Source organism: Nesoenas mayeri, assembly GCF_963082525.1.
Source record: "Nesoenas mayeri genome assembly, chromosome: 2".
Lineage (NCBI taxonomy): Eukaryota > Metazoa > Chordata > Aves > Columbiformes > Columbidae > Nesoenas > Nesoenas mayeri.
In genome coordinates, this window is record NC_137543.1 from 146550734 (window position 1) to 146561338 (window position 10605).

At 43.6% G+C, this 10605-nt stretch overlaps 1 protein-coding gene across 11 annotated transcripts in view; it reads right to left on the bottom strand.

Moving 5' to 3' along the window:
* The window catches only part of ABI1 (abl interactor 1), an 82666-nt gene extending 73009 nt beyond the window's left edge, over positions 1-9657 (bottom strand). For 10 of the 11 annotated variants that reach the window (XM_080339423.1, XM_080339426.1, XM_080339421.1 and 7 more), the window contains exon 1: positions 9382-9632. In XM_080339423.1, coding sequence (XP_080195549.1) covers positions 9382-9498 — 117 coding nt within the window. In that variant the 5' untranslated portion in view covers positions 9499-9632. Of the gene's footprint in view, positions 1-9381 lie in introns of all 11 variants that reach the window. The other variant, XM_080339416.1, reaches the window with a different exon arrangement.
* Positions 9658-10605: the final 948 nt, after the last annotated feature.

Sequence of the window (10605 nt, forward strand, 5' to 3'; positions counted from 1 at the left end):
AGAAGACGTGTTCAGATGAGATCTGAAATGAAACTGGAAGACAATGAGGTAGAGAGCAAGCGTGAGTTTGTTTCAGAGGCAGATGCTGTGATGAAAGGACTCTTGTGTCAATGACAGCAAAAGAGAAAGTTCACAGTATGGGGCAGTACAAGAGTATGAAAACAACAGGTCTAGGAAACAGCCTGTAGCAACCAGACAGGAGAATTCAATGAGAGAGAAATAAGGAATTCACATTGAGGTCACAGGCTAGGAGAAGCACCTGGAAAGTGAGAAATGTTGTCACTAGTAACATATAGTGACATAGTAGTGTCTACCATTATTAGGTGCATGAATGTGAAAAGAAAAGCCACGGCATGACATTCTGCAGCTTAGATGTTACTGCAGTAGTCTGATGCAACTGCCTGGACACCTTGTTCTTCTCATCTGTTTTACGCAAACATTTTCTCATCTCAGCCTTCAGAAAACAGAGTTATTGCATGAGGACCACAGTTCAAGTATTAATTAGTAGCACAGCTGCTACAAAAAAGTCAAATAAGATGCTCAACTGACAGTGATTGCCACAGGACAGATATTGGTTGGTGGTTTTGCTTACCCCAAAATATAGCAAAGAGATCAGAAGATGAAAGTGAAGATACACATCTAGTGAAAATTAGCTAGAAAAAAAAAAGCCAACAACAAAAACACAAACCACCACACATTTGCCTGATAAAGCATAGCTTACAAAAACATCTTGTGAAACACTGGTGTGAAAGGAGCCAGAAGAGGCTACACTTCAATTTTTTTTCCAAGGATATCAAAGAATTGTTATGCTTCAAGCAGTAAACAAGCAGATTTTTTTTCTTGGTATTATTTATAACCTTAAGACCACCCAGTAAGAATATTACGTTCAGCTCTAAGGATGTCAAACCGGCATTTCTTTAGTAAGCCGCCTCTGCCTGTGTTCTGAGAGGCCTCCCTGCTTTCTTAACAAAAGTAGGAACAGTACCACTGTTTACTCCTATCTGACTCTGAGGTTAAAATAAAATTAGGAAAGTGAAGCACAGTTTCTTCCTCAGGAGTTCTCTAACTGCTCATCACTACAGTATCAGAGCCTCCCTGCACACAGAGCAGCGTGCTTGCTCTTTAACATCTGCTGAAGAAAGAACACACAGAGTTGATTATTTTAGGTTCTTTGGAGAGGGAGCGAGGAAGGAAGAGGGACGGAAGATACTATCACAAATATATCTCCTATCTTAACATGAGACACATAAGAAACATAAGAAAGCTGTATCTCATTGCAGAAGAGACTACCTTTAATCTTATTTTTGAATATTCCACCATGGCAGAAGATACAGTACAGCACACATCATCTGCAGTTGTTATGAAGAGACCGTATCATAGGAGAGGCCCAAACTAAGAATAGCTTTGAATTTCAGAGTCTTTTTCAGTTTGCCAAACCCAGCACTTACTCACAAAACACAATTGACCTGGAATCTTAAAACAAGAATATTATCAAACTCACCTTGTAAGGAGTCAACCTTTTTCAGAGTAAAACTAATTTTCCTTGTCAGCCTAGCCAGCAGGTTGGCTACCAATTTCAACTCACATGAATACAGACTGTTGAATTTTACAAGTTGTATCTGAAAATGCTGCACTCATGTTTCACTCCAAGCTGAAATTCTCTTGCAGGGTTCACCCCCCTACCTTTTCTTCTAAAACATCAGCATCATAGTAACAAAGCATACATGGCTCTCAGTAAATAAGCTTGCATAAGTAATGAGTAACACTATTTGCATAGTTTCAAGCAAAAGTGACATCTACACTCATTAATTAACCCAAGAGAAAAAAAAAAGCCATTCCCTGTAATACCAAGAGGAGGAGTTTAGAGTTCTGCTTTCATTTGTTGTACGATAAATAGATTCCTCGAAGAAATCACCTGTTAGAAGTGGTGTATCTTTTATTTCACTACCTGGCCCTAAACCAATGAGACACCTGACTGAGCCCCTTCAGTGCAGTGAGAGGGACATGCTGATGGGCTGGAGCTGAAGGAGAAATGGCACCTGCAGATACCACTGAGCTCACAGAGCTCTGTTCAGGAACACATCATGATTTCTTCTCCACAGCACCCCAGTCTTAGCCTAGGCAAGTTTTGAGCTGCAAAGGATTATTTCTACAGCCCACAGGAGACATCAAGTCTCTGTCTGCAGCAGGTGCCTCACCAGCAAAGTCAGGAAAAGGGAGGAACCCCACAGAGGTACTGTATCTACTATTACGAATTCAGCAGTTACTTCCCTTTATTTAGGGGTGGGGGGAAGGATCCGTGTAACCAATCCCAGTCGTCTCGTCACTAGTGCTCAGATTTCAGGGGGGCCAAGTCTGACGGGTGGTCGCAGAAGGAACAGCATCAGAGGAACACCAGCCTGGGTAGCATAAATACTGAAAAGAGCAAGAATTTTCGGGTAACTATGAACAAGCCCAGACACTGAATAACTGACAGCCCACAAGTCATTTCCTACCAAGTAACAACAAATGAAAACCACACCACACTCTTTTTGACTCCAAGTTACTAATTAAGGACCAAAAGCAGGCACAGAGAGAGCAAGATACCCTCTTATCCCTCAAGGATGTCTTGCTGCACTAGTACTGACACTTTGTCCGTACAGCTGCACTCTGTTATTCTGCAGATAAATAAGATTTCAGTCACCAGAACCATCAAACACAGACTGCTTTCACTAATGGGAAAGAGAGCGGTATCTTCCAGTGCCTCTGCCAAGCAAGAGACTCACCAACATGTAGACAGACAGTACTGTGAGCATTATGCAACTCCAGAAGTTCACAAAGGCAAAAATTAGAATCTCAAGGTTGCTATGAGAGGACATATGTAAAACTCTTAAAAGTAGTGCTGCTAATGAGCTCAATGATGGTTTCAGGTGCATCTTTTCTCAAGGGATTCACTGCGCAGTCTCTGTGGACACTTCCTGCAAATACGCACTCGTGTTGTAGTGTAACAGGCAATACGGAAAGGGGTGAGGGCAAGAACCCTTGTGTACAGCACTAGAAGTCCAAACAATCAGGTTCTGTTCCCAAATCTGACAGCAAGTCCCTATATGACCTTCCACGAGTCAGTTACAAATTCTATGCCTCCATTTATGCTTCTGTAAAACGAACACTGTTCAAAATACTAAACAAATACATTGGGAAGTTGCATCAGGTTGTTTTTTTGTTTGTTTCAAGAGTTTGGGGTTTTAGTTTTTAAACTTAGATCAGTGGCATAGATACTAACAGGAACTTTGCCCTCAGAGGTACAGTGCTTCCTACTTGCACACAGCCTGCTCCTGTACTCTTACCTTATTATAATGTGATCCACTTTATGAGCCCTCCTCAAGGCCCATCTATTTCCTCTTTACCGTAAGAGCAACTTACTGCAACAAGCTTCCAGAAATCCAGAGGGAGGTAAGTATTAGACAGTTGCTCCCCTTACACATGTCTTGTTTCTTCCTTCCAACAATTCCACAGGGCATAGCAAGAGCAGCACAGAGAGCAAGGCTCATGCTTAACACACACTGACAGACAACCTGCAAGCTGCTTCCTTCCAACATATGTGCAAATGGAAGGGAGCAGGCAGTGCTTCCATTGTGGAAGAAGCAGTACACACCTGTAAAAGCTCATCCTGATCCACTTTACTCCACCTGATGGAAGGCAGCACAGTGCTGACACAATCATCTGCTGAAATATAATGAAAAATTGAGCAGGAAGAGCAGCTGACATCTTGCTGTCTTCATAAACCAAATGAAACAAAGTTAATGGAAACATTTCAAATTTGGATAAGCTGGTCTCGTATCATCTACCTCCGTTGGACACAAAACAGACATACCACACTCCAGGATCCGTTTCCTGTATGTGCAGAGTAATCACTTGCTGATTCAGTGAAGTTGTACTATTGTCCTATTGCTGCTTTCAGGCTAAATATACAGCTGTATTTTCCAAAACACAGACAACTTATGCAAGGCACAGAAGAGCTACAAGCCTAGCCCACCGACTTGTACCCAAATTATTATTATCAAAAAACAACAAAACCCAAACAAACAAACAGGCCCCGCCTCCCCCGAACAGCCAGTGCCTTTTATACTGATGGCAAATGTATTTTTAAAAAGTATAAGCTAACACATTTTCTTAAAGAACGATTTAAACCTACAAAGGATAGTGGGTGGCATATCCATATTTTATCTTGTTGCTCTCCAGCTCTTTAATTTTGAATTATATTTTGGTGTTACAGAAAGTGAACTAGCTTAATTTGCTTTTTCTGTAAAATGTTCTAAATTTAGCAATGAAACCAGGAGAAAAAAAAAAAAAACAACACACTGTATTTACTCTCAATACAAACTAATTAGCCTATGAATATAAAACATGCAAGTTCTCACAGCATGTAAAAGATTTGTATTAGCGACAATTTAAGAAGTTTATCCTTTTAAAACAGGTCATTTCCTGAATTAGACATTGAGTGAACTTCTTTGTACTGAACAAATCTAAGCCACTTTCCATACACCAGGCAAGGAGAAACAGTGTCAGATCAGTTACCAACATTTAAGGAAAAAGAAACACCACGAATAAAGCTATTTCCTTTCCAAAACATACTATCTACCACATACACAATGCAGAGCATCTGACCTATCAAAAAGAAAGGATTCTGAAACGCATACTGGAACATAAGGATTTGTGAAACTTCTTGCACACAACACTTCTGCTCAGCCCCACACATTTTTCTACCAACCAAAGTCTTTAGATTTTTTTTTTTTTGTAATAACAGTAAAAATGAAATCTGTCCCTGATTTTGTCTATTTTACCCAGAATAGCTTGTTAACTCACGGTTCAGTTTCCCCATATCAGTTGGAAGGTACAGAAGGAAACAACATCACAACAAAAAAACCACGCATTTGGGCAACACAGCACTTCCTTAAAAGGTCTTCCACTTATTTTCTAAAGCTGCTAAATCTACCCAGTACAGATCACTGAGGTCAGAATTTACACTAGTACATGTTTCAAGCTATTCATTTAGAGGTTCTCACAGATTAAAATATCAGAGCTAAAAAAACCAAAACAAAACATTAAAAAGAAATATCTTCCCAAACAGTCTAGAAGAGAGGCTGATGAAAACTATGTGTCTCCCTATGCACAAACAAGACCGTAAGAAACATGCAATCCAGACAGTAGGGGAGAGTTGTAAGCAGCATTTTACAGCACAGAGAGGCCTCTCTGTGCTACACCAGTCGACTGAAGTTGTCCAAAAAGGAGTCATCAGTGCCGTAACACTGGAGACGCTGGTTTTCTGTGCCGTTGTAAAGCTTCATAGGCCAGTTATTGTAAATAAGTTCATTAAAGACTGAAAATAATTCAATTCAGCCAGGAAACTGACTGGAGAATTTCTCTGGAAGTTAATATTTTCAGCTGAAGAATCACAATTGGAACTGTAAGTGCTTTAACTCTATATGTCATTTCTGTATTAGTACTCATGAAGTTCATACTGTTTAGGATACTAATGAAATTCCTCACTAATATCTTCAGCTTTATGCTACAGATTTTCAGATAACTTTTCATGGCTACACAAACACTGAAAGGGACTAGTCCCTAAGTTTATTCCCAGGCAAAAAGCCTTGGGGAAGGCATTAAGTACTGGAACTTACATTTATATGGCATGTATAAAAATGTCATTTATTTCCATTATAAGACAGTTTTACCACTCCTCCTCTCACTTAATCTCACTGTGCATTTTTATAATGGTATGCCAATTTACATGCAAACACATCCATCATAATAGAGCAGTCACACCACTATTCTAAAGTGCCAGAAAAAAAAATTAAAACATTAAGAAAAATGTAACTTCTCTATATTTAAGAAAACTTACTTTAACTGAAAGCATGTTTTTGTCTCCTAAAGACTTAAGGTTCAAAACCTGTTCTTAAAACTGGCCAGTTTAAGTCACTGTTCTAAAAGAAAACAGGTATCTAATTTTCTGCATGCTTATCACTGAAGCTTCCAACCAGACACGAATGTTAAACCTTGTCACAGATTAAATACAGTAATACACTTCTAATGTCATTTTCCTTCTAGCCAAAGCCAGAATCCCCACCAATAGTATCACAAGTTCCTTCACTTACTACTCCTACATTTGGTTTCCCTTACCCTTTTTCTGTCTCTTCCCCATCACCACCAGGACTGTCACCACTGTATTTTCCTTTCAGCACTGCAGATCTTTCTCAGAAACTTATTTGCTCTGCCTCTCCTGAAATCTCTTCCCTTCCTATCAGATAAAACTTCTAGATAATAAGAATACATACAGGCTGGAGGGCAAACTGTGTAACTGCCTTGCATTCCGATTTATTCACAATTTGTCTTAGCAAGAAACTGCTTCCCACTTTCCTAAGAACAGATATTTTCAACTTAAGAGCCACAAATTCTGTCACCTTTCCTAAATGCTTCATTAAAAGGATCCTTACTGCTAATAGAGCTACATTCACTATTAAGAGAACCAAGTTCTGCCCAGGTGAGTTACCCCCTCAAGCCCCTCTTCTTTTTTTGTGTGTGTGTGTGTATATATAATCTCTAAAGACATCAAAGATAAATTATCTTCAAAAAACTCTGCAGAACTGAAATTTTACCAGAATTATTTCCAGATTAAATGAAAGAGACAAAACAAGATCCATACGTTTTCAGATCCAAAATACAGATATAGTTTGAATACAGCAATATTGGGGGTGGGAAATGACTTTCCCGCTTAAGTAATCAGAGAATACAAAACATGAGATTGAGAACATCAAGAGTTCAGAATAAATATCTGAATGCTATTACGATTACTATAAATAGTTAGCACCAGCACTCAGAATAGTCAGAAAAACTTGCTCTACCTCACCGCCACAACACAGAGTGGGTGACAGCACACAGTAAGTTTTTCTACTAAGGAGCACATGGCCTTTCCCACAGAATGGGAGAAAACTCTCCAAATCCAAAGCTATTCAAACTTAAAGAGGCCAGACTGAATCAGGTATGCGCTACATTATAAGTTACAATGCGTAGCCACTTCATGGCCCAGTTCTCTGTTCTGGCCTGACTTTTTTTTTTTTCCATAAAATGCTCTATTACATTAAATACAAACACTTCGTATTATGTGCTGGTTAAGCCTCTTCCTCTCCTTCCCTCCCTTCCCATCCCACAATACATACACACCCTCAAATCTCATAACCCAGTGCCCTGGCTCATGGTGCCTAATCCTGCCACGGCCGTACCACTACAGGCCCTGCGAGTATAATCTGTTCAGGAGTCCAACTGGAGAGCAGATGGCTTTGTATAAAGTGCTGATTAAAAAAACCACCTCCATCACACATAAAAAAAAAGTGACTGTATCAGTGTATTTGCCATTTTTATTGAGTAAATGTATAACGCCTGTACAATACAAGCACAGCAGACGTTTTTCAAAGCTACTGCTCAAGTCCTCATTAGGAATTTTAGAACTCCAGCTTCCTTTCAAAAGGGGTAAACACAGCTGTACACAGATAAAACAGACCGTACCAATCCCATATCTAGCTGACCTCGATACTTTAAGTGAAAATGAGCTACCAAATTTAAAATAAATAAATAAATATGCCCCCCACCCCAAATGACAGAATGGGAACTAGCTCAAGTGTTGGATTTTTTTGTTTGTTTGCCTGAAGAAATAAAATACAAGTTTTAGGACTCTGAAGAAAATGATGTAATTGAAGATTCGCTGTAACTTTCTGACACAGGGAAAAAGTCAGGAGCAGGAGACAGGTCACAACTTGTGCTGCAATTACCATGCTCATGTATTTGTCATATTTCCCATGAGTAAAACCAAATGAACCTCGCCTCTTCGAAGCATTATATCAGCAGCTTTCTTTGGGTGGAGCAAACAACTCGGAAGAGTAAATAGACATTAACTCATACTACCTCACATATCACCAAAAAGAAAGTTAAAAATATGGCTTGTAAGAGCAGTTTTAATCCAATTAGCTCACTTTAAAAAAAAAAAAAAATCACTTCATATTATTAAAGCTCTGGTTTCAAATTTGCTCCTCCACTACAAAAAACAGGACAGCTTACGAATGACACATGTCAGAGAATTTAATGACTTGTATCAAATACTCATCACATGCAGCCTTAGATTCAACAAGTTCACTTTACAAGCTGTCCAGTAATTAAAGTGGAGTTTATTTGCTTTACTTCTTCAGTTTTTTACGAAAAAAAAAAAAAAAACAGTTGAATTTGAGCATCTTTGGATGGTTCTGTGTCCACATTTGTATGACTACATATACAGACTTACAGAGTTATGTACTGCAAATCCTGAAAAAATAATAATAGTAAATTGTGCTTAAAGCAGCTTCACAAAACTAGACTTAAAGCAAGGCCAAAAAGTACTGGCAATCTAAGGGAAAAAAAAATCCACCCTGACTGGTGGAGACACGCTACAGCCAATGGAGCCTCTCCAGCATCGGTGTGAACCCGGTGTGGCAGGCTGCTTGGCGTGAGAAGCCTGCGGGAGGCACGGATTGCCATTTTGAAACGCCGCCTCCCGCTCGCACACCGGTGCCTGCACACGGGCAGTTCCCGCCCCCGCAAAGCCCGAACCGCAGCGCTGCCGAGACCGCGGCTCCCTCGGCCTGGCCGAGAGCTGCACGCCCGGGCGGACCCGGCGGTTCCCGGCGCGGATCCCCGCCGATGACTGAGCTCCGTGATGTCACCGGGGTGCGGGGCCCCTTCCGCTCCCCGCGCCGCTGCCAATGGCGGCCCCGCGCTGCCGCCGCGGCTCTGGCGGAGGGGCCGGCCGGCACCCGCGTTCCACGTGAGGCGCGGAGGGCGCGGAGCCGCCCGCCTCAGCAACCGCCACCAACCGCCGCCCCGCCGGCTTCCCGCGGAGGGAGCCTCGCCGGGGAGCGAGGGGGAACCTGAGGTACCGGCTGCGAGCCGGCCGCACGGGGAGGCTCATCGGCCCTCACGCCCCACTCACCCCCAGCCCAGAGAGGTCTCCGGGATATGACTCATAATAAATACACAAATACAAAAAGGGAAGGCGGGGGGGGGGGGGGGGGGGGGGGGGGGGGGGGGGGGGTTTGAAGGGAAGAAAAAAAAACGAAAAAAAAAAAAGACACACCCTCCGAGTCGGACTGACATAATAACCCCCTCCCTTCCCCTCCGGAGCGGGGAGAGGGAAGCCCGTTCGTTCGGCTGGAAAAGTTGAAAGAAAAGGCAAACCCAAGGGAGCCGCGGCGGGGGCAGCCAGGCGCCGCGCTGCCCCTCAGGCGGCTCCGGCCCCGCCGCCCGCACCGAGAGCCCAGCCGAGCCCAGCCGAGCCGCCCAGCGCCGGCCCCGCTGCGCTGCCCAGCCGCCCCTCACCTGGATGTAGTTGTTTTCGCAGTAGTCGGCGACTCGAGTGAGGTTCTGGTAGCTCTCGAGCAGAGCCCGCTTGCCAGAAGGGATTTCCTCCTCTAGCAACATCTGCAACTCTGCCATTTTCCACCCCTCCGCATCGCTTCCTCTTGCATTAAAGAGACAGCGGCAGCGCCGGGCTCGCAACCCGCCTGGTATTGTGGGATTCCTCCTCGCCTCGCTTTCGTGAGCGCTCGCTTTCCCCACCCATCCTTCCCCCGCCGAGGGGAGGGGAAGAAAAACCACCGCCACCCCTGTTTTGCAGAGCAGGCCGGGAGCTGTAGGCAGCGCCGCAACGCGCATGCGCAGGTGAGCTGGGCGGGCGCTGCTCGTAGCCACCGCCCGCGGCCGCCGAGGGGAGATGGCGCTGTCTGGGGCGCCTGCCGCGCCCGGCCGCTGCGGAGAGCGGCGGGAGAGCGGTAGAAGGGCTGTGGGACAGTCCTAGAAACGAGAGGACACGCTTGTGTGCTTCCCCCGCCCTCCCTCAAAAAAAGCCCCCACCCCACCAGTGCTGCCCTGAGGCAGCGTCTCCCTTCAGGAGAGCCCAAGAGCGTCTGGAAGGGAAGCGCCGCCCTTGTCCAGCCTCCTTTCAGGCTAGAAATTTGTGAGATGACAACAAAATTGGTAAAACGATACGATTATTGAGATGGGCTAATTAGTCTCCAGGGGATTTCCCTGAGGAGGTGGGAGAAATCCTCTATCTGAACTGTGTAGATCTTTATGAAGCCCTGCCCGGGAGTAATAATTGACAATTAGCATTTTTCTGGGTTTAGTTTCACAAGACAAATGTTTGGCTGAGGTAAATGCATTATTCCTGCCACTCCTTTACCTCAGTTATTATCATCGTTTCAGGGCCTGCTCTGGTTGTTGAAAAGGTATGGAAGAGAAAAGTCCAGTCATTATTAGTACAATCTCTCTTGCATGTGTTTTGTTGGGGTTTTGGTTTGGTTTTTTGTTGTGTTGTGGGGGGGGTGTTTTTGTTTTTTTGGGGTGGTTTGTTTGTTTGTTTGGGGGTTTTTTTGTTTGTTTGTTTTTGGTAAGCAAAATCCTGTTTCTGTGATCATACCAGAAGAAAAGCCAGTAACAGCAGGTGATTTCTGTGCTGGGTTGTCCAAGCCTGCCTTTGCAATGAGTAAGAGGCCCAGAAGAAGCCGTCTCCAAGGCTGTTATTCGTGCCTTGGCCTTGTGTGC